Genomic DNA, 25312 nt, shown 5'->3' with positions numbered 1-25312 from the left:
CATCTGAGCCTATGAAGGCTGTGAGACCCATCTTCACATGAAACTCACCAAACCTCTGGGGTTGGTGGGCTGTAGTCTTGGTTTTACCAACCCCCTTCCCTGGTCTCAGATGTCCTTGTGTTTGCCCAATTTCCCACCTGACATCAAACTTTTAACATAGCTTTCTACTCAGTCAGCCAAACTCTTACCCAGATCTGACTGTATTTTAAACACAAGCAGTTGAGATGTACTAAGTATTGGAATTACTGATTATTATTTTTTTAATTAAGCTTTCTTATCTCTAAGCACTTGCCCATCATAGAAGCCTTAGCAATTGGAAGTCTTTGAGACACCTTCTTTCATGAATAAATGAAAAAGATTGGTAATTGACGTATGATTTTTGTGTTAGCAGGCATTATCAAAGTGCTGAAAAATTTTGTTCTTTTAATTGGTTTAGTTACAGCCTGGGGTTTATATCAGTAATTGGATTAGCATGTATTTTCTTGTGAATGGAAGTTGATTCAGGCTCTGTTCAAATTTATTCATATCTTCCTTAAACAATCACAGACCTGCTATGAGCCAGGGGATACAGGTTGAATGGGAAACAGCTTCTTTGTGTTTTTGAGGAATGGAAGAAATAAATGGACAATTAGTGTAGTATGGTTAAGACAGTTTTGGAAGTAATAGGGGCTGGTGGACCCACAAGACTACTAGGCTTATTAGCTGAACTTGGAGTAGGCTTTATGGAGCATCATTATACAGTTCTATTCAGGGTGTTCAGGATCAGATTGCCTGGGTTCAAATTCAGATTTCATCCCTGACTAGTCATTATGACCTTGGGGAAGTTATTTACAATTTCTTACTTCGATTTCCTCATTTGTAAAATGATAATACTGATAATTATATCTACTTCCGTGGGTTATTTTATATATATTAAATAAGTGATTGCATGTAAAGTACTTAATTTCGTGTCAGGCACATAGCCGTCAATCTAAGCTATAATAATAATTGTTAATACACTGATCAGCTAAGCTGAGACATAAAGAATGAGTAGGAGTAAGCTATGCATAGTTAAGGGAGGGTATTCTAGGTAAAGGGCAGAGCCTGACTCCAAAGCTGGGAACTAAGAAAACACGGCATGCTAAAGTAACTGAAGGGAGTTCAGTTTGGCGAGAGCATAAAGTGAGTGGTGGGTAACTGATGGGAGGGATGGAAGCAAAAGACAAGTCTGGCAAGGTAGGCAGAATCTACAGTGAAGGGTTTAAGCAAGCTGAAACTTTGACCAGCTGTATTCCCAAGAATTCGGACTGTTGATGAATTTCAGGCTCTGAAGACAACTTAAATTTACAGGTGAATGGACTCCCAACCACTGATGTAACTACAACATGAGTTACAGGAAAGCTACACATGTTTGAGATGAAAACATTTGGCGGGTAGCTTTGTGGAAATATTTTTAAAAAATCAACACAGAGAGAAATGTGTAATAACCAAAAGCCATTCTCCTAGCAGAGGAAAAATATCAAGGTTTGGGTTTAGGTCTCAGATGGTGCCCTAAATGTCTGGAAACTAAATTCTCTCTTTGGATCCTTGGGAAGAGGTTTTGAGGTTGGAAGTTGTGCCTCCCTGGCCTGTGCTGGTAGAGAAGGTATAGGGGTGTGTGTGTGTGTGTGTGTACATGTGCACACATGGGTGTACACAGATGAATGGATGGATAGATGAGTTATATCTATTTCTCAGGGATTATAGAAAATAGGGTGTCTGGTCACTTCCCTTCCTACATGTGGTGTGTGTTACCTTAATGTGCTTTTAATCCTGGAAATGAATGTGTTCCGTATGGCACAGGGTATCAAGAATGAGCTGTTCCTTTTCAATGCAAAGCCCAGACAGGCTCCTGGCAGGAGCCATAGGGAAGGATACCCGCTCCTAGACAAACTTTTGCGAAAGGATGCCACCTGTGTGCTTCCTCATATATTTGAAGGTGAAAGAGGAAATGAGGTAGATAATATAGTCCTAAAGTCAGGTGGACATGAGTTTTTCTCAGCCAACTATCCTTCCTTCTTTTTTCTAAAGTCCTACTGGTTCTTCAAGGCTCATCTCAAGTGCTACCTCCTCTAAGAAGCCCCCTAGATTCTTCTCCAGCCTGTCTCTTGTGATTGAGCTGCAGTTGCTTACAGTAGTAACATGCTTGATAAGACACCCTCTTTTGGCCACCTTCCCATTCTTTTTTTTTTTTTAAGATTTTATTTATTTATTTGACAGAGACACAGTGAGAGAGGGAACACAAGCAGGGGGAGTGAGAGAGGGAGAAGCTCAACCCCAGGACCCTGGGATCATGACCTGAGCCGAAGGCGGACGCTTAACGACTAAGCTACCCAGGCGCCCTGGCTACCTTCCCATTCTTGTTTCACTTCCCCTCTTCTCTACTGGTGGTTACTGGGATCATCATCCAGATAAACTACTTGTACTTGAGTCCTTGATTCAAGATTTGCTTTTAAAGGAACCCAAAGAAGGATACACATTTACTGAGTTTTTGGCAATTTGTTATCTACATAACTCCCTGGTATCAGCCAACACCTTTCTTCCCCAATGTGGTTTCTCAGTTATCCTTAGCCCCAGTTCAGATCCCAGTAGCCTGAACACTCGCTTTCCCCAAACAAGCCATGTCCTATTTTACCCCCTAGGTCTTTGCACACTCTGTTATCTGTGCCTGCAGCATTTACTATTTTCCCTCTGGGATGATTTCCCCCATTTACAGCACTGCACTCTAATGAGCTGATTTCTTGCCTCTGGCTCTAGTTGGATGATAAACTCTGAGGGCCATAACAGTGGCTGTCTTGACCAGCAACCTTATAAATGCTCAGTCTAATGTAGTGTACATAGTAATGCTCAATAAAACAATTATTCAACATTTAATTGGATACATGATTACATTTAAAAGTTAGTAAATGTATTTTGTGAAGTATTAAGTAGTGAGTATATGGAAGGAACTATTTGTACAATAATTTCAGCAAGTTGACACCCAGACGTTCTCCAGGGGACTTGGTCACCATCTCTTTATCTTCTGGGAAGAGTTCTGCTTGGCTTAGAGGGCCAGAGGTTAAAGAAGGAAATGAAAGCATTCAGCCAGGCAGGTAGCCCAGGCTCAAATATGCATGGTGCAGCCTCAAAGCAATATGGGAGTAAGAAATCCCCCACTCCCAGGAGTGGACAATGGCCAGGCTGCACGTCAATGAGAGGGAAAACAAAGCATCTCAAAAACTGTGAGCCTTGACTACCTCCAGACCCCTCTTCATCTTATTTCTGGGCATAGAGCCCAGGCTTTCAAGAACCCACAGATGACTGCCTCCCTTCAAGACCCAGGTAGCAGCAGGGCAAGTTAGTCAACAATGCTACTTTGTCCTCTACTCGGGTTCTGGGCAAGTGAAAAGTCCAAGTTCTGAGCCTCTGACAATTTCCTCATCTGTAAAATAGACTAGGTTAGGTTAGTTGTGTTTACATCAGGTTCTTTGGAACCCCAAAGCTCTAAGGAGTTGTTGCTGGGGTGATCCTGGGCTAGTTGGAGAAGATAGGCATGGGCTTCTTTGATTGACTTGTTGGCATTTCATAGAATATTGCACTTGGCCAAAATGTTTGAGAATCTTTGACTTGATTACATCTTAGCCAGTCTCCCAAGGATATGAGGCAAGAGAAGGAAAGGCAGATCACAACAGAATAGATGGTGGCATAGGTGCATTACTATTACATGGGGGCCCCTTGGGTAAAGCAGATTAAGAACTGTTCTAGCTCTGTTTGGGGTAGGATCCCAAGGGAATGAGCTCCATTCTTTTGGCTGCTTTTCTACCCTCTTCTCCATAACATCTCTTGCAGTCTGTCCCATTATTCAGTTTGAGACCAGCTCATTTCATCATCTTCTTGGTCATTATTATGCCCAGTGCCCAAATGAGGAATCCTGAGGTTCAGCACCGAAGTGGCTTCTCCGTGGTCAGAGTGTGCTATAAAGCAGAACAGCAGAGCTGGAGCCCAGGGCTCCTGACTACCCAATCTCCCACAATACCAGCATACTGCTCCCCCTCCCCACCCATTGTATAGTCAAGCTTTGTTGTGCTTTAAAGAGTCCTTGCTAGTTTGGGGGAAAATGTGGATGTCAGTCAGTGTATGCTGCTTAACTGAAGTGGGGTCTTACTCCATTTCAGAAGGATATTCCAGAAAAATGTCTTCCTTCTAAGGGAGCATTTTTGCCAGTGAATCTTTATAAAAACTTTGGTATTGACATAATAAACATACAGAAAACTATGTACGCTTATTATAAGTACTTGATGAATTTCATAACCTCAGACATGTGTAACCAGCACTCAAATCAAGAAGCAGCACATTACTAGCCTCCCAGAAGCCCCCTTTCTTTTCCCATCCAATGACTACCCTTTTTACATCTCTGAAGGATTCCACAGGTTAAAGGGGGCTATCCTGACTTCTAAGGGCACTGAAGTTTTTCTCCTCCTCCTCCTTCTCCTCTTCCTCCTCCTCCTCTTGCTTCACCTTCTCCTCCTCCTCTTGCTCTTCCTCCTCCTCTTGTTCTTCTTCCTCCTTTTCCTCCTCCTCTTCCTTCTCCTCATCTTGCTTCTCCTCCTCTTTATTATTATTATTATTGTTGTTGTTATTAATTTTTGTATTTATTTTTTGCTATTTATATTTGGTTTTTTTCCAGTTTCTTTATTTTTTAAAATTTTTAAATATTTCTTTATTTGAGAGAGAGAGAGAGAGAGAGAGAGAACCAGCAGGGGGAGGGGCAGAGGCAGAGGGAGAGAGAGAGAATCCACAAGCAGACTCCCTCTTGAGTGGGGAGGCCGATGTGGGGCTTGATCTCAAGACCCTAAGATCTTGACCTGAGCTGAAACCAAGATTTGGCTGCTTAACCAACTGAGCCATTAAGGCGCCCCTCCAGTCTCTTTCTAAAAAATAATTTAATGAGTGAGGCTTGGATGCCTATGTATTTCCCCCTTAGGACTGCCTTTGCAGTATCCCAAACAATGAATCATGGAACACTACATCAAAAACTAATGATGTACTGTATGGTGACTAACATAACATAATAAAAAAAATTATTTGGGTGAAATTCACATAATAAAATTAAGGACTTTATTTTTTTAAAGATTTTATTTATTTATTTGAGAGAAAGAGACAGTGAGAGAGAGAGGGAGAATGAGCAGGGAGAGCAGCAGAGAGAGATGGAGAGGGAGACTCCCTGCTGAGCAGGAAGCCCAGTGCGGGGCTCGATCCCAGGACACTGACATCATGACCTGAGCTGAAGGCAGATGCTTAACTGACTGAGCCACCCAGGCAGCCAAAATTAACAACTTTAAAATGAACAGTTTGGTGGAATTTAATATATTCACAACCTTGGGAGACCACCTCCTTTATCTAGTTCCAAACATTTCCATCACACCAAAGTAAAACCCTTTACCTAGTAAACATCTTCTTCCCATTTGACCCTCCTCAAGCCCCTGGCAACCATCAATCTGTGTCTTTCTACATGAATTTATCTATTCTGATATTTCATATAAATGGAATCATATGATATGTAACCTTTTGGTTAGTGGCTTTGAACACAATATTTTGGAGGCTTATCGACTTTGCAGCACACATCAATATTGCATTCTTTTTTATGACTGAATAATGTCCTTTTGTTTGCTTATTCTTTCATTCGTTGATGGATATTTGGGCTATCTCACCTTTTGTCTATTATGAATAGTGCAGCTACAAACATATGTGTACATGTACTGGTTTGAGTATCCATTTTTAATTATTTTGAGCATATATATTGGAGTGGAATTTTGGGATCATATGGCAATTCTACGTTTAACTTTTTGAGGAACCAACAAGTAGTTTTCCACAGTGGCTGTACCATTTTATGTGCCCACCAGCAATGTACAAGGGTTCTAATTTCCCCACATCATCACCAACGCTTGTTATTTTCCATTGTTTTATTATACCCATCCTTTGTCTTTAATCTTTGGAGAAATGTCTATTCAAGTTATTTTTTTTTCCATTTTCAATTGGGTTGTCTTTTTGTAATAGTTCTTTGTATATTCTTTACAAATGATTTAGAAATATTTTCTCCAATTTCTTGAGAGTGTCCTTTGAGGCACAAAAGTTTTTAATTTTGATGAAGTCTAATTTATTTTTTCATCTGTTGTTTGTGCTTTGGTGCTATATCTAAGAATCTATCACCAAATCCAAGGTCATTAAGATGTTCGCCTATGTGTTCTTGTAAGAATTTTATGCTTTTAGCTTTCATACCTGGGTCATTGATCCATTTTGAGTCAATTCGTGTATATGGTATGAGGTAGGGGTCCAATTTCATTCTTTTTCATTCTTTTGCAGTTGCCCCAGCACCATTAATTGTGCTTTGCTTATTTTTGTACTTCATAAAATGAAAATCCCGGAGTACATAGTTTTTGTGTCTTACTTCTTTTGCTTGACATCGTTTTTGTGGGATATATTTGTATTATTGCATAAAGTTGTAGATCATTTGTTCTTATAGCTGTATAGAATTTCACTGTATTAATATATACTTCTTATTTGCTCATCATACTGTTGATGGGCATTTGGTGAGTTCCCAAGTTCGAGGTGTCATCCGTAGTGCTACTCTAAACATTCTAGAAGTTGTTTTTGGTGAATATATGTATGCATTTCTTTTGGGTGTACTCTTAGAAGTGGAAATGCTGGGTCTTAGGGCATTATCTTTGGCATTAGATACTGTCATAGCTTCTTCTTAATCAGGAAAATACTAGGAGTCCTTTTTAATGCCTCTCTTTATGAATAGACACTCTACCTATCTTTATTGAATATGGGAAGTAAGGAAGTGGAAAAGGTAGATACGCAGAAATTGAGTGAACTAGAAATAAACTTAACATTTTCCTACTAAGTGCTTTAACTGCCAGCCCAGATTCCCCCCAACTGTGGACTGTGCTCCTTCATTCTACAAACCAACACTGATCCTTTCCAAAGATGGCATAAATTATGCTCTCAAAAGCAGCAGCTCTACAAGTGAACTAGAATGGCTTAAATACTCCCTTCCTCTTACTTCAGATAAACTCTACCTTTATGTCCAGAACTTTTGAGACTATCCATCACAGAATCGCTAACTGTAAGAAATGGAAAGGTCCTTAGTTTATACTATCATTTTGCAAATGGGAAGTCTGAGGACCAGAGAAAAGAAATTTTCTCTAGCTAGTGTCAGTACTGGAACAAACCTTTTCCCATTTGTATTAGGATAGGAAGAAAGGACAACATAAGAAATAAAAATGTGGGTTTAGAAATCTGACATGCCTGGGCCAAAATCCTGGCTCTAATACTTGTTCACTGTGTATTTGTGCAAAGTATCTCATTTCTGTGGATCCCTATTCTCATCCATAAAATGGATTTAAAGATATGTGTTTACAGCATTGCTGTTAGGATTAAATTAAAGAATGGATAAAGGTGATTTCTCACTAAATGGAACTTCCTTTAAAGATTATTATATAGGCTGTCTTCCCCACCCTAACTGGTCAGTAGAGGATAGGGTAGCTAGAGAAGTGCACATAACCTGTTCTCCTCATAGGCTTGAGACAAGTTCAGTGTCATTCCAAGAAACAAGACTCTACTAGTCATGGATGGAAACTTCCAGGAAAAAAATGTGCACTTAGCACCAGTCAAGGTACAAATTGGTAACTTGTTCAAGGGGATCCAGATAGTACAAAGATGATGATGTCTCTCATCAATTTAGACAAGAGGCATTCTGGTCAAGGAGAGACTATTGACCAGGGAGGTAGAAGAGGGGGCTCTGTGTCTTGCATGAGCTGTAGCCCTAGAGAATCTTCTCCCCCACCCAATCCTCAATTTACATTTGACAAATAAAGAAACTGTACTAAACACAGAGAAGCAACTAGAACATTTATACTGCCACTGCCCCTTCCATTTCCATGATAGGAAGGCACGGATGAGGAAACAAGTTCAGAGAGATGAGATGACATTCCCAAGGTCATATTATACTTTCCCCTATAGCCCAGATGCATTATACAAACCTTTCTCAGCCCAGCCTTGCAATCACTACCAGTCAATCTGTGTTGAGATTAAGTTGAAACAATTTCCGTCCCTGGAATATTTAAATAATACTGCTTTTAGCCAAACAGACCTAAGATAATCATGAGAAGAGAGAATCAGTGTAATGTAGTGTTTACACCTCAGTAAGATTGGGACTTGACTTTTGGGGCCATTCACTATGAAAATTCACTTAAACTCTGAGCCTCAGTTTCTCTCATCTGTGAAAATGGGACTAATGATCCCTAGATCACAGTACTTTTGTGAGAAATAAAAGAGAAGCTAATCTATTTCTTTGTCTTAAAGAAAGGCACCCCTTCCCCACTTCTGCTCTTGTTGTTAACCTTTTAAAGTACAAGCTAGAGAGAAGAATTATATTGATTTTAATTTTTCATTGGTCTTTACTGTGGACCTGTTCAGTCTCTTGGGCATGTAACTGAGATTTATCATTTCATAGAGATGGAAGCAAGTTGAATACACTGCAAAACTTCAGTCTTGGTGATGTGGAAGTGGTGCATATTTTTTTTTCCACATAAATACTGGGGAGCTGGTCTGGGTGTACCTCTTTCCCTCCCTTCTGCAAAGTGCAGCCTACCATGGGAACCATATTTAGTCAAGGATGGGGTGGAAAAGTGGGGAGGGCAAAAGAGTAACAAGCAACATATACTGAGACCTACTATATAGCAGCCCCCTGCTGAGTGCTTTACTTAAATTATGATACCTTTTTCTGAGGACAGCCTGTTTAAGACAGAAATGATGAATCCCATCTACAGACAAGGCTACTGAGCAGGTAGAGAACTGTCCAAGACAGCACAGCATATAAATGGTCATGATTCCAGATCCCAACTCCAAACCCTTCTCCAAAGCCTTCCACTCTCATCTTGCAACCTCAACACAATAAACCCCTGAGGGGTCATCAGGAATATTACTTGAATTTCCAAACTTACACATCTGATCACATGGCTTTAGGTTTTTATATTTTCCTGATGGCTGACCCTAGAAAATCGCTAGATTTCCCAGTCCCACATATTTCATTATTTAAAAGGAAGTCCAATAGGAGCTCTACTTTCTGCTCAACTGTTCTGTAAGCCTGAAAGGTTAAGCTCTAGAACGTGGGTGACAAATATAAATAGATGTAAATGTTGAATGTCTCTGCCTGTTTTGAAGTGAGAAGGGAGTCATTTTCCCATTTGACAGATTAAGCAACTAAAGCCCAGTGAACTTTCTCCATTACTGTGTGCATGCATATGTGTGTGTGTGTGTTATGGTTAGGAGAAGACACTAGAACTAGTATCTTCTATCTACCAAGAGAAATCTCTGCCCCATAGCTTTGTCTCTGCAGACAGAACCAAGGAGTCCAAAGAACTATATGAAGACTTGTTCTCTCTTCGGGAAATATTTGCCTCTTTTCATGAAACTATTCTTTAAATCATGTTTCAGTCTTCACAGTGAATTGAAAAGCACTGAGTAAAATGTTCTCTTTAATCACCATTTCTCTTTGGAAATAACCATTTATCTGGCAGCATTTAGCAATAACTTTGATTTTATCTTTGGTGCCTCCCTTCCTGTCTCTCAGTGGATTCTGTTTGTAGAGAGTCTAGAAAACCTACCATGGGTAGTTCTTGACTTCCCTACTTATACCCTTTCCTATAATTCACCTGGATGTCCCCAAACTGCCCTTTTGTTCAGATTCAAAATGTTGAAGTACCGGCAGATCAATACATATTTTGACCTGTGTTGTGGTGGTGCTGCCAGCCAAGAGCTCAGTGTTTGGGGAGCTCTTTACTCCGTGGCCATGCTGGTGCCAAGTGCTTGAATGCTTTGGTATCTCTTGGTTTTATTGTCTTAAAAAATAAGGAGATCTCAGAAAAATTCGTGTATTATGAATAGCTGTCCTGAGCAACCCGTCTCGTCATCATCATAACAAGAGTTAATATACTCTGTGTCTGCTGCAGTTCTAAAACATTACATATTTATCTCATTTAATTCCATCTTCAACAACATCATGAGGTGGGTCCCTTTATTATTTCCATTTTACAGATGGGAAAACTAAATCTTAAAGCAATTGAATAAACTTCCCAAAGATCACATGGCTACTAAGTGGTGATATGATGAAAAACGAGACCCAGGGCGCCTGGGTGGCTCAGATGGTTAAGCGTCTGCCTTTAGCTCACGTCATGATCCCGGGTTCCTGGGATCGAGTCCCGCATCGGGCTCCCTGCTAGGTGGGGAGCCTGCTTCTCCCACTGCCTCTGCCTCTCTCTCTCTCTCTCTGACTCTCATGAATAAATAAATAAAACATTTAAAAAAAAAAAAAAACGAGACCCAGTAGGCAGATCAAAAACAGCAAAACTTCAGCCTCAGCTGCAGGTTCATTGGATGAACTGGATGACTAAGTGTTCTATAATCAAGAAAAAAATGAAAATAAAGAACAGGCTGGAAGTACATCATTGAAGATAGCATCCAAAAGGCCGGATAGAGCTGGTACTGATATTTGTTTCAGTTTCCTGAAAACTGAACTTTTTTTTAACATGTAAAAATATTTTTAACATAATAAAAAAATGAAGATAATAACTAAAAAAAAAGAATATTTTTCAGTTTTTGCATATGCAAAATATAGATGTTTTTCAGGAGTTATTTGTGTAGAAGATTGGGCGTATATTAAATTCAACCTCATGCTACCATAGATCTTCTCATTTGAGGCCATGGGGTTCCCTTGCATATGAGTGTGTCCATAGGAGAGTCCTTTAGATTTCCCCAACAGACAGAAACCACACCGCTACATATTGAAGCATACAAGCTATTATATATTTTCATAATATAGAATTTTAAGGTATAGTAATCAACAGTGGCAAAATATTTCTGTCTTTGACATCAGTTTTTTTTTTTTTTTTTTTTGTGAGATCCAACCTGTAATTGAGACCAGAGAAAACAGTATGGAAAAACAAATCCACAAGAACAGGATAAAAATATCACGAACAGCAAAATATGGCTGAGTATTTAAAACTGTATAGAAAAAATAAATTAGATGAACAATTGTGTAAATATAAATTAAAAAAGATGACATTCTTAATAAATAAAGTTTACTATTTACAATTTTATATATTGCTGAAAGACTTAACTTAGATCCATAAAACACATAAACAGGAAAAAAAATAAAACCCAAAATAGGAGCAGCAAATTTATGCGCGTGAGGTACAGAAAAAGGATTGGAATTGTGTTTTGTTTTTGGTGTTTAGATTTTTTTTCTTTTTTTTTTTTTTTATAGTAGTAGGCCAGTAGAATTCTCATGAGAACAGATTGTAAGCACTTCAATGGAGAGTCATTTTTTGGTTGTTTCCAGAAGGTGCCAAACAGATTTCAACATCATAATAATTAGAAATACCCATAATAATTATAACAATAATAAAAAGGTATAATATGATACATAAATATGGAAGAGCAGTTTGTAATATGAATACATTTTCTCTAGACGAGATCACAGTTTTATTTTGTAAATATTACATTTAAGTATATATATACACACATATATGTACAACTATATATACATGTGCATATATATGTAAATTTATTTTTATATATAATATCTTTATATAGATAGATATCTGCGGACAGGTTATTGATTATAGAGACCCAAGAAAGCAACTCAAGAATTGTTCAAAATTCTCCTCACTGACTGCTGGTGTATTAGTTTAAGAAGCCCCGAGTTGTTTGCACTCAGAATGCCATATCTTGTTTTAATGGAACACTTATTGTGGAATTTTAAGTCTGAGAAGAAGAGATTTTAGTGACTCCCTTCCTCTGTGAAGTTGGAAATGGCCCATAAGTCTTGAATAGACCACACAGTAAACTGACTTTTTCACTGGAAGATGTAATTGGCTTTTAATAAAATTCTAGAACTGGTAAAGGCCAGAATAGGGGGAGAAAAATCCAGTTTACCTATGAGTGAAATATTCCCAAATACAAGCCTCTCTCTTAAGGTGGATAATAAAATCCAGGAGCTCCAGCTTTATTCCTTGAAATATCTGATGAGCACTCCCTGTCTTGTGTAGATGTCCACTGGGCCCATGCATTCTTGAAAAGTAACCCACGGACTTTGTGTCTCTCACAGATTGCCACAGCCCCTTTAGAACCTCAGGGCCTCACCATCCCCTGCCATCCCACTGTGAGGTAGGTAAGTAATATCATCCCCATTTTGCAGCTGGAGAAACTGAGGCAAATGGAGAAGCTCTTTGTTGACTTGTTCAAGATCACTAGCCAACTGCAGTCTGGCGTCAAGAATTCCAGGTTCTTTCTCTAGAGACATAACTCCTGGCTATCATTACAGTTCTTTTAAAGATCAATCGGTAGGAATTTGGCAAAACTTGAATAAGTTAAAAGAACAGGTTTTTATTCCTTTGCTACTTAGTTTTTATGTTTGCTGTTTTGCTTGGTTTGTTTTTGTGTTGTTTCTCAAAAACCAGGGGAATTACCTGTCTGGTCATGTAGCAGCTTTTTAGGAAAGTGGACCGTGCAGTGTGATTCTAAGTGCAGTCTTTAGAAAGCCCAGTGCTCTACTGGTAAATACAAACATTTTATAAAGTGAAAAGCACAACACACTATGTCCCCTTAATATCAGGTAAAACCAATTTCAAGCCCTCCCCACTCCCTACTAACACCGATTGCCACCAAACATATAGACAAAATGCTCCCCCAACAACAACAACTACATATCAAGGGGGAAGACGTCTTATTTCCTGGACCCTATCACAATGTACAGAAAATAACAGCATTATAAAATCCTGCTTTAAGTCTCCTGCTAGGGAAACTTTTATGCTTGTGTCTACCTACTCAGCCTGTAGAATAAATAGTTCCCTTTAGGAAGCACAAAAATAGTGTTGTAGGTTTTTTTTTTTAATTCTTAGTTTTAATCATGCATTTTTATTTCCTTTTCATCTCTTTGTCTTCTATCAATCTCTCTGTACAGCTTTGTTACCATCATTTTCTCCTTTTTATTTTCCCGCTTGAAGTAGTTCCAGAAAACACACACACACACACACAACACTAAAACCTCAAACTGTTAACTTGGATTTATGGTTGTCTTTCTTCCTTTTCTCCTTCCTTCTTCTTTCTTTCTTTCTCTTTTTAAAACACAGGTAAGACCTATAACAAATTGACAGTTACAACCAAGTTAAATTGAACCTGGAAGGGAGGTAGCTGAAATCTGTCTCAAAGAATTATTTTCAACAAATAGCATTTAAGCAGGGGCCAAGATGGAAAAAACACTAAGAGAACTGTCTAGGCAGTAAACAAGCTGAAGCCAGGAGTAGCAGCCGATACCCTCCATCTTCAAAGCCCTGCTATTTATGACCACCGATCGCTCCCTTTCTTAACACCCTAATTCAGCCACCAAAATGGACTTCCCAGGGACTGTCTTCCCTTCAGAGGTGGTTGGCACAGAATATGGGGGTAATACAAGTCCTCTGGGCATGCAGTTAGGGTTGTGGCTTGGAAAGGCTCCCCAAAACAGGGTTTGGAGAACCGTCTTCCTCATCTTTTCTTTCTTGCTGCCAACAGGCTAATACTTCTTCAGACCCAGAACCCCCAACTGCTTTAGGGCCCCTGAGCTGCTGATAGACAACAGTGCTTCACATCTGCCTCCTTGTGAGTACTCCATGATCCTAAACAGGAGATAATCGAAGGGATAAGACAATGAGTTTATTCCCAGAAAGAAAACGAAGCCAGAAATCAGTGCATTGCATGAATAGAATGGAGTCTCTTTCACTAAGTTTTGAGAAGGGCCTTCCATGTGGGCATGAGGCTGGCCATCCGTCATGTAGCCTGTCTTGCCTAATATCCTTGGCAAATACGAATTTATGAGTAACAGGTTTAAATGACGGTCAGGAGGAGACTGGGTGGCTCCTTGCTCGACTCAATCTGGGAGTCTGAAGATAGAAGTCAGCCTCTAGGAAGCTTTGCTCAGCTGGAGAGTGTGGGCACAGACTGGGTGAGGGTGAAGGCAGAAAGAGGATGAGAGTCAATTGAAGGGAAGCTGGTGAGGTTTTTCTGTGGTTCCTGCAACCCCATTATCAGTGATGGCGTCTTTGGGTCTCCAAGGCTTTTTGCACTACTGATTGGTATGATAGAGCAACTGGGAGGGCCCACAAGGTTACCCTTCTTAGTTCGTATCTTGTCAGCTAACCACACACGTTGGTAACTCAGGGCAAGAGAGGGCTTTACTAGTTGGCAAGGGTTCTAAGGTACTGGAAGGAGTACAAAATGGGATCAGTTCTTCCATTTTTATGATTATTTTGCTAAGGACTGGCCCTGGTAACTATAGAAAATGCTCTGGATAGAAATGAGATGTGAGTGTGTAAAAGAAGGACACATAAAGGACTTGAGCCTGTCCTTAACCGTGGTGGCAGCTTCTCCATTCTGGAACCTAATCTCAGGGTTTGGAATATGGTACGAGCCATGAAAATTTAAGCTCTGCATCCTAATTTGTGGGCACCTGTGCAAAAAACACTTTGGTATGTTGGCTTCTCAAGTGTTCTTGGTCAGCAGGTAATCACTGTTGGGAGTAAGGTAGTAAGAAGGTTCCTGAAGTTATTTTTGGTCCCCATAGGGAAAAAGGACTATGACTGATGAATAGCGCTTGCCTCAGGTGCAGGAATGAGGAGGGTCAGCACGTATGCCTGGGGTTTCCCATTCCTATGCTAGGCTTTGTTTTTGTTGGTTGTTTTCACTGGATTTGAGATGACTTGATTTATAGCAGTCTTTATATGATACCCTCCTATTGCCTCACTGTCTCAGTTCCAGGTCTCAGAAATTACGTCCAGCTTGACCATTCTCTCTACCTCATTCTGTGTTAATTTCTTCCATATTAATTCAAAAGGAGTGGACAAGTAACTGGTGGAACACAGGCAAAGAAGACCCCAATGAGGTAGGGCCTTCCACGTGCATTGGACTACCTTCCTCTTAAGTTTTGGAGGCTAAACATGGGAAAGAGGGAAGGATTCACCAACCACAGGTCTGGATGGGAGTCCTGGTAGCTGGAAGACAATGTGGAAAACATGATGACCATGTTGGGTTGTTGGGGACTGAGTCTGTGAATTCTTGGGCTTCCCTCTGATGGCCCTCGAGAACATAGTTTAGATGGATCATACCCAAGATGATTCTCTGTTCTAGAATTATAGCTGCTCAGGGCCACAGCAAGGTCCTCAGCACCAAAGCCTGATCTAGCCCGGAAGGCCAGGAAAGCTTGGATAAGGATAATAACTCAAGAGTCCCCACTATCCCAGCAGTCTCTGGATGGCCCCAACATCACAGACGTTTAACACTGGTCCACTTGATTATAAAATCTAACACTGGCTCAGACATTCTGGACTCTCAGTGAGGGTTTCAGCATCTCCAGTCCCTCTACTCCCTTCCAGGATGAGAAGCCCACCCATGGGGGATTTAATTTCTCACCATGTAGGCCAATGAGGAATTTTCTCTTGCAGAAGGGCTAAGAAGTGAGGAGCTGTGGAAAAATGTGGGTCACTTTTAAGGCAGACTGTTTGGTTGTGTGGGGTTTTTCCTAACCTAGTCCTACCATCTTGGGGGTACTCAATGTATAGGATAGAGCAGCAGGAAAAGTAGCAGCGAATGTGGTCCCAAGGCAAGATTTGGGGAATGGGTGGGTTCTGGAGGGATATTATGGCCTCAAGCAGGGGTCTGTTATAATACCTTGACACTGCAACCCTATGCCATTTCCAGCTTAGCCTCAAACCCTGGAGTTGGGGTAAAATCCCCCATGGCAGCAGAAGAATTTGGGGGCTTTGCATACCTTGGATCCTTTACCTCGTCCTGGGTTCTACTTCCCTAGAAGGTAGGTGATCAGAGACCGTTCACTTCTAATCCCAAAGGACTGCACGATTGTGCATGCCCTACATGTTCCAAGCCTCAGAGTGCAAGCTATCTTGACATCTCAGCACTTGGCCTTGGCAGTTTCTGCAACTCTTTCTCCCAAGGACACTATTGGCTAGGAGCTTGGGAAAGGAAAGACTGAGTGTGTTCCAGTTCCTCTCTGCTCAGTCTCCCAAACTGTCCTCACGCAGATGTTTGTTTGGGTGTGTATGCATGCATGTGTACTAACCACATATGTGCACACTCCTACATATAGAACATGTTACTTGTTGTGGTTGTGTGACAAATTAGAATTTTAGGCTCTGGGACTGCACACTTGTCTATGCAATCCATCTAAGACTTTGGGATGGGATTCCATTCCATCATCCAGCGTGGTGAGACTTGGCTCATGCGCCCCTACTATGAGTCCTTCCTGGGTGAAATTAAAGGCAGACCGGTTGGGTGCTAAGGATCCCTGGTGTGGGGAGGCCATTCCGTTGAGCAGCTGACTGTGAAATCAATACCAAAGGGATGCGAGTCCTGGCGCTGGGAATTCTTTGTCAACTCCTTGTCCTTCCTTAGCCATGGCTGTATCCCCGGAGGTCCTTCCGGCTGTGTTCTTGGGCCTGGGGGTCCCGACAAGCACAGTCACCTTGTAGGTCACAGGACATAGGGAAGGGGGTGACCTGCAGAGAGAAAGAGAGAAGAGGTGAGACAGGTGGTTGGGTCTGATGCAGTAATTTTCAGAGAAGCAGTGCTGAGCAGGAGGACAATGACTGGATTGGGGGATGGGGGTCGGCAGCAGATTCAAGTTCAAGTCCTACCTCTGCTTCTTGCTAGCCATGTCATAACTTTTATCACAATCATTAGAATAGCAGCTTTCATTTTTGAGGGCATTTATGATGGGTCAGGCTACTCTGTAAGATAGGTACTAGAACAATCACCCTTTTACAGACAGGGAAACTGAGGCTCTCTGAAAGGGGCAGGCATTAGCCCAAAGTAACAGGTGACGGACATGGTATGTATGTATGTATGTATGTATGTATGTATTTATTTTTAAAGATTCCATTCATTTATTTGACAGAGAGAGACAGTGAGAGAGGGAACACAAGCAGGGGGAGTGGGAGAGGGAGAAGCAGGCTTCCCGCGGAGAAGGGAGCCCGATGCGGGGCTCGATCCCAGGACCCCGGGACCATGACCCGAGCCGAAGGCAGACACTTAACGACTGAGCCACCCAGGCGCCCCGGGACATGGTATTTAAAATAGGCAAGCTACTTCTGAGCCTCAGGTTCCCAGCTGTAGAACTGATATCTATCAGCCCCACCTTGCCCTGGGAACTAATGGCTGAAGGAAATCATGGGTGAAAATTGTAATGTACTGTACCAGAGCTGGTTGATAAGACTGGCACAATGGAATACTTAACTTATAGGGCCATTGTGGTGGGTCAAGTGAAAGAAAGTATATGAAAGTATCTTTTAAGACAGACATATGCTGGGAATTTTGATCGGGGGAGGCAAGGATGAAAACAACAAGAGCATGTCCCAGCAAGCTCAGACCACTTTCCAGGGGGCCTGAACTCTTGGTGGGGGACATTTCACATAGAGATTTTGCATAAAGTTTGGTTTGAAGCCTCTCAGGGGCAGATTTTGAGTAAGAAAGGGTGAGAGGTGTACAACGTGGTTTGTTATCCACATATATTATGAAAGCTGGGAAAAATTTTTAAACAAATACTTTTTAAGTGGGGGAGGGGCGCCGGGGTGGCTCAATCGGTTGACCATCTGACTCTTGATTCCTGCTCAGGTCATGATCTCAGGATCCAGCCCCGAGCTGGGCTCTGTGCTGGGTATGGGTCTGTTTGATATTCTCCCTCTGCCTCTCCCCCCTCTCAAGCGCATGCACTCTCTCTAAGGAAAAAAACTGTGGGGCAGAAGCCTGAATTTTGGTCCCCATCCATCCCTTCACACGCTCTGTGACCTTGAGCTGACTTTCCTTTCTAGAAACTGAGAGAAAGAGCAAACGTCTTCATTCAGCAGATGATCTTTCCAAAGAGCACAGTGCGGTCCTTGCTTGAGCCCCAGCCTGAGCTAACGCAAGTGGATTTCAGATTGCACCTCATTGCATCATGATATTTGCATATAACTTTTCCCAGAGGGTCCCCATCTGCGCAGATGGATTTAATGACCTCATTCGCCTCCTGCCTAGGCAGGGTCTCCAAGTGCTCACACCGTCTCAGAGAACATCTTTGTCCTCCTAGCTTGTGGACTCATTCTCTATATCGAACTCTTCTCTCTGCCTCTTGGCCTTCCATCCTTCCTTCACTCCCTCCCTCTCAACCACTCCCTCTCCTGCAATTTTGCAACGATTTAAAAGAAAAGACTGAAGTATAAGCCCCAGCTCTCTCACCTACTCCTGTGACCTTGAGCATGTGAGGACTTCTGTGAGCCTCAGTTAATTCATTCATTAAATGGGAATAATGAAAGCATATACCTCCTGAGGTTGTGATAAAGGATAAGGGAATAGACGAAAACCATGTAATACACAATTCTTGGCATATGCTCCACACATAGGTCAATCAAATGACAGATATCTGTCCCCTCATCTCTCCCTCAGTGAGGCAGGAACTACGTCAGTCTTGTTCATTCTTGTTTTCTCAGGGCCTGAGCCATCGAATGGAATCAAGGTCTGTTCATTTCTCCATCTCTTACTTACTTACTCCTTTCATTATACTCATGACTAGCACAACTCTGTCCCTCTCTTCAACTTAAATTCAAAAGGCGTTCCCAAGAACGGGAAGCATTCTCACAGATTGTCCTTCTGCTTACAACTACTTCCCGGTCATCCTGCCTTTGTGGAGGCTGTGCCTTCTAATCTAGAGTATTCTTCTACAACCTCTGTATCTCTAAGAGAAGCAGAGAATGTTAGAATTGGAAGAGACAGGGAAATCCTCCAGTCCAAGTGGGGGCTCCGATGGCAGAGCCAAGTCCAAATTTAATAACTGAGGTCAAGTGGGGAGAGTACCATCATGGGAGCCAGGAGACCTGGACTGGCATCCTTGCTTGACTCATAGTCACTGAACACTTTTGGGAAAATCTCTTCACTGTCCTGACCCTTCGTTTCTACGTCTATAAAAGGGTGGTTTTTAAAAACACTGTATTTCGTATGGTTGTGAAGATCAAACAAGAATAAACATCCAGAAGCCCCAGCACGTGGTCTAACACTCAGGAGATGCTTGATGCTGAATACATATGTGCTGAATCAAATTTCCCACCAGCTCACATTTCACCATCTGTCACACCTTTGCTGCCTGTCGTCCCTCTCTCCTACCTCCCTGACTTCAGCAGCTTCTTTGTCCTCAACTCAACCCATTCCCTTATCTGTTCTCTTCTCCTGCCCACATTCTAACATTAGAATGATCCAGTTACCTCTAACGTCCTGTGTGCACAATTCTCTCCATCTCTGTGACCCATTAGAGGTAATTTCACATCTGATTTAGCACTCATGCTTTCTGCTGCACCTCACATAGGCAAAAATTGAACAGACGTCTTAGAATAAGACCCAAAGTCCTTACCATGAGATCAAGGCCTTGCATGATTTGATCACACACACTTCTCAGACCTTTCCTGGTCCCCTTCTCCTCCTCACTTTCTGTGGCTTATTTACTTCTTGGTTCCTCAAATACTCCAAATGTTTTCCTACTTTTTTTTTTTTGGCCCATAATCAAAACTTTTTTGAAAAACTGACACCAAAATAGGAGATCACTGTTGTATACCTTACAAAAGTAAAACATAATTATATTATCGTGGTAGATTAACTGGAATTACTGAACTGATAAGGCTTTCTGTGGTAGAACACACATTCAGGAGGTTGTGTGGATCAAATGTTGCTTCCTTCTACATGAACACTCTTCTGTGAGTCTGGCCTTTCCTCTGTTGGCTGGCACAACACTTTTTTTTTTTTTAAAGATTTTATTTATTTATTTGTCAGAGAGAGAGACAGAACACAAGCAGGGGGAGAGGCAGGCAGAGGGAGAAGCAGGCTCCCTGCTGAGCAAGGAGCCCGATGTGGGACTCGATCCCAGGACCCTGGGATCATGACCTGAGCTGAAGGCAGCCGCTTAACCAACTGAGCCACCCAGGCGTCCCTGGCACAACACTCTTGAACAGCCTACACAGAGAACCACCATCTGAGCAAGTCTCCAGCCATTAATGTTCCTCTGCCCTCACTCCTCTTTCCTGACCAGCTTTTCTTCCACTCTTGAGGCCTCCTATCAGGTGTCACCTCCTCCCCCATTGGTCTGACCAGAAATGGTGCCATCACCTATGTTCCATATCACAGCATCCTATGTAAGCCCTTCTTGTGCTGAACTGCTCTGACCTGTATGCCAGCCAGCTCAGTCTGGGCAGGGAGCCTGTCTGTTGTTGACCTAGGTCTTTATACATCACCTAACAGGCCCTCGGTGGACTCATGAATGGAGGCACAAATGAATGCACGAATATGTACCCAGATCCAAGGCAGGGAGCCTCTGCTCTTGCCCTCACTTACTATGTGACTATGTACAAGTTACTTCCTTTCTCTAGGCTTCAATTTCCTTACCTGTGCATTAAGATTCAATTTTAATGGTCTCTACCTTCCCGTCTGTCTGAAAAGCCTTCTCAGTCTGAGAAAAAAAAGCAGAAGGCCCAAGCCCTGGCCAGAAAGGATGTGGGAATTTAGGCTTTCTCGCATAAGCCCTGTCTTGCACGTTGCCCTTTCTGCCATCCCCAGGTCCTTCAGCTTCTCCAAAGTCATCAGCTGGGAGGGCCCCACCACCAGTTTGCTTCTCTGGCCAGTCTGGCCACCGTGGCTAAGTGGGCGTGGTATGACCATTTTCTTCCTTCCCCAAGTCAACCCAGGCAATTTCAACATTTTCCCAGAGGAACATGTCTGGAAACTGAGGGAAGGAACCCCAATCAGAATACAACAAAGTCTAGAAGGTTTGGTCTCAGGAGGCAGATCTGGAGCCTTCCTATCTTCACTGCATGCTTGTGCATGCAGCTGCATTTACTGAGCCCTTGCTAGGAGTTTAGGAGGCAGACAAGCCTGGGTTCAGGTGTGGGCTCCACATAGGCACTGCTTGACTTTTGGCAAGTCCTTGGCACCCTGGGGACTTCGTCTTAACCACTGTAAGGCAAGGGTCCTTGGAAAGACCTCACCGGATTCTGGTGAGGAGTCAATGAAGTAATGTCTCCAAACCAGCTCACAGAGATCCTAGTGCAGAGGAGATGTACAGCATCTTGTTTCCTCCGCCTGCCTGCCTCTGGCATCTTAGCGAACTGCCTGTTCAGAGCCTGCCCTGGGGTCTCCTCTAGTCACAAGCTTCCTCCCTAATCAAGGGCCTACAAGTGGGAACAGAAGGGTAGAGACTAGCAGCTCTAGCCACTTCCCAGGTGTTCCTCGGTCTGACTTGGAAGAGGCAGGTGCACAGCAGTGAAAATCACTTTAACACACACACACACAAGCACTTCCTGAGGGCCTTCCATGTGCCAGGTAATTCCTACCTCCTGGCTAGTCCACTCTGCACAACCCTGTGAGGCTACCGTTGTTAGCAACCCATCTTGCAGATGAGAAAATAGAGGTTTCAGAACATTTAGAACAAAGCAAACTTGCCCCGGGCCTCACTACCCATCAGTAACTAACTAGATGACATAGAATTCGAAAGTCCACTCCAAACACTGAGAGCTTTTCAGCCAGAGAGAGTAAGAAGGCTCCTCCTTCACAACCTGGCCAGGCTGACTGCTGCTTTATGTTTTTACAGCCAATAGCCTTTTATCCCTTTATTATGTGCCTGGCTGAATTAACCCAGTGTGCATTATCTCACTCACTCTTCCCAGCAACCCTAATAAGGTAGCTATTCTTACTAGCCCCATTTTTACATCTTAGAGGAAACTAAGATGCACAGAGGTAAGTCACTTGGCTGGCAGGTGGCCTGTGATCTGCATCCTTGTTTGTAACCACTCCTTGGTACTGCCCGCCCCCCCCCAGGAGGCAGGCAGAGCAGGAGTCAAGGTCCCCTTTTGAAAGAGGAAGAAACTGAAGCACAGAAAAAAGGGCCACATCCTGGTAAAGTCAGCTCTGAGCCCAATTCCCAGATTCCCTGGTTCCCCAAGCAGCTTCCTACCTTCTCCCACAGATGGCCTCCCAAGAAAACCTACCACCCACAGCACAAATGCTGTGGTGGCCAGTTTACATTTGGGATTCCCAGCACCATGTGTCTAGGCTATCCCATAAATGGCTTGGCCACCCACTCTAGGATTCTGTCAACAAGCCCAGGTCAATGACTAAAGGCCAGGATTCTCTCTTTTTTTTCCTCTGGGCTGGAGATGGTGCTCAGGCACAGGAGTTTCTCCTCTGGGTGAGTTGCCCAGAATAACACCTCCATCTGTGTGTGTATGTGTGAGAGAGAGCTGCTCAGGAATGCAGCCCAGGCAAATGCACCACAAGGCCCTGGCTGCAGGTCCTCTGACGCTGGGAGACAGGCAGGGGCGGGATTCTGACTCAGACTCAACAGGGAGGTCACAAGCAGAGTGTGCAGTGTGGGGAGCAAGACGCATCCTATGCCAAACATCAGAAAGCCTTAACTGTCCACCCGCCCATTGTGGGAGCTTGGGCAAGTCACTTAACCACTCTGAGTCCCAAGGACTTCGTCGTGTTGATGGAAAGATTTAATGAGATCCAGTAGACCAAGGTGTGATGTCAAGTACAAGGACTCCCTGTGAGCTCCTTGGAGGTAGGGTAGATACATGCCTGGCACAGGGCATGGAGGAGTCCATGAATACAGAGGCTTGTTTAAATGTGGAAACAGTGCTCATGTGGAGGGTAAGGTGGAGAAAAGGGAATGAGATTTGGGTTTGATTCCTTGCCCTGTTGGTGACTTAGTGTATGCCATTAGGCAAGTTACTTTCCTTTCAGTTTCTCTGTTTGTAAGATGGAAGTAATACCAGTCCTGCTCATTGAAAGTATTTTAGGTAAAGTATAAAATTCATGTATAGCACTTAGCATGGTACATGGCATATAATATATGCTCAGTAAATGGTGGTGGATGATGAGGGCTACAGTGAGATCAGTGATGTTGGTGTTGATGGCGGTCATGATGATGTTGACAATGGTTATGAGGATGATAATTTGGGGGGATAGAAGGGTCTGATCCCTTTGTAGGATCAAACTAAAATGAGTGTCTAATTCAGCCACATGAAAAAGTCAAAGCTACACCTCAAATAGAGAAAAATTATAACACTCCAGAAGCCAATGATTTTTGGGACAAGGAGGAATTAGTGTAGTCTGTTTAGTCATCTTCCTGTTGTCTTTTATTAATCTTCCAAGCTAAACATGTCTAGCCCCTCTTCCAGGAAGCCTTCTAGGATCCTCTAGACTAGTTCAGTGATTAGAATCATTGAACACTCCTACGCTGTGTGGATAAGGTTCAGATTCCCTGCCTTGGTTTAAAAAGTCTGCTCAAGGCTCATTTTCTTACCTCTTACTACTTACATCCCCTCTCATTCTGTGCTCTAGCCACACTTAGGGAATTGTGGTTTCCTTAATATGCTTCCTTATGTCTGGACCTTTGCACAGACTGTGCCCTCTGCCAGAAACACTCTTTTCTCTCGCATCCTAATCTCTGGTCCTCTACCCCCCTACTCCTTTTACCTAGCTAAGACCTACTATGCCTTTCATGTCTCACCTTTGGTGTTTCCTTCTCCAGGAAGCTTTGTTGACTCTCCTCACTGGCTCTGTCTCTGTTAGCACTTAATATACTCTAAATATGTGGCCACTAGTCCACAAGACATGAACTCAGCATGGTTGGGACCAGGTCCATCTTGCTCATGGCCTAGAACAGTATCTGTCCCATAGCAGGTGCTCAACAGTGGGGTACATCGGAACTATTGATACATCACTGAACAAACAGATGCACATTCTTGACCTCACGAAATTTTCATTTGATCAGCAAGGGGCTAAGAATTATGAGATAATAAATACATTTTATAGTGCCAAGGTGATCAGGGTTATGAAAGAAAGAAAAGTGGAATCCAAAGAAAATGGGTGCGTGAGTGCCAGGGGTGATGTAAGGTGGGTGGTCAGGATGGAGCTCATTGAGAACCTGACACTTGGGCAAAGACTTGGAGGAGGTGAGGGGAAGTGAATCATGTGGATGAATAGAGAAGAATGTTCTCGGCTAAGGGAGGAGCCAGTGACAAAGTCTGTAAGGTAGGAGGACACCTGGCTGGACGGCTGGAGTTAAGTGAGGGAAGGTACTGATAGTAGGGGGTAAGGTCAGAGAAATAATGGAGGTAGGCAGAGCACATAGGGCCTTATAGGTCATTGGGAGGCCTGGTTTTTACTCTAAGTAAAATGGGGAGACACTTGAAGGGCTTTGCATAGAGGTGTGATACTACAAGACTTGTTTTAGGAAGACCATTCTGTTTGCTAATTTGAGATTTAAGAGCCATTGATGGACATCACCAACTCTGCAGCCCAATACCCAACCCTTTAGCATGGACCACCCAGCAGCATAGAAGGCTGCTGTCCATCTAAGGATTTTTAGAATGACTAGACTCCTTAGACCAATGGGCTATGTTTGGGTATAATGTCCTTCCCTACAAAACCACGTTTTCACTTAGATTTAGCAAATAAATATTACAACCCTACACTTAATGTCATCAGTTGGGCATGCAATCCTGTGCTGAGATGTTTCTGGGATTAATTTCTTCCTAATCTTTACTGGTCTCTGCCCCAAAAAGCCTTCAGGTTCTCACCAATGGCCAATTCCCTCAGGAAGCCAGATGGAGAATCCTTAGACATGAATATCATCCAAATGTCAAGAGATAAAAACCAAAGGTGAGCCTGGCCTGCCCAGGGTCACAGAAGTAAGTCATAGAACTGGGACTACACCCCAACTTCCCAGACATCTTCCAGAATCAGTCTCTTAGCAGCTGTCTAAACCATGACCATAAGTAGTGTTTCAGGCCACCATGCCTTACAAAACCTTGCTATGTTGAATAAGGCTGTTTCCCCTTCTTCCCTTAAACCTCTAACACATGCTTCCTTAGGATGATTCCAATTATAAATGAAATTTTTTTGTTATGAGGGTAAATTATTGAAGCAACCATTCTGGAAATCTCTGTATTTGAGACTCCTCAAGGCTCCAACAGGAAAATAATAAACTGACACGCTGAGAAGCTGAGTCCCACCCCTTCCTGTCTGCCTTGCACTGCAGACAGGTGTCTGGACGGGAAAATGGTCACTGCTGTCAGACTGGGTTTCCTGCACTTGCTTTTGTCTGCCAGCCGGGCCCAGGTCACCCCACAAGGCAGATGTGGGGAACAGCTGGCGTCTGGACAGACCAACAAGGGGA

The 25312-nt window shown here is 42.8% G+C and overlaps 1 protein-coding gene across 1 annotated transcript in view; it reads right to left on the bottom strand.

Annotated features, from left to right (window-relative positions):
* Positions 1-16452: 16452 nt before the first annotated feature.
* The window catches only part of PAPPA (pappalysin 1), a 253181-nt gene continuing 244321 nt past the window's right edge, over positions 16453-25312 (bottom strand). Inside the window, exon 23 of the mRNA XM_044920426.1 lies at positions 16453-16610. Within this exon, the coding sequence (XP_044776361.1) occupies positions 16503-16610 (108 nt within the window). The 3' untranslated portion in view covers positions 16453-16502. The remainder of the gene's footprint in view (positions 16611-25312) is intronic.

The sequence above is a fragment of the Neomonachus schauinslandi genome, chromosome 13 (genome assembly GCF_002201575.2).
Source record: "Neomonachus schauinslandi chromosome 13, ASM220157v2, whole genome shotgun sequence".
Classification (NCBI taxonomy): Eukaryota; Metazoa; Chordata; class Mammalia; order Carnivora; family Phocidae; genus Neomonachus; species Neomonachus schauinslandi.
The sequence above is the reverse complement of the archived record's forward strand: the minus strand, read 5'-3'. Positions and strand labels throughout refer to the sequence as shown.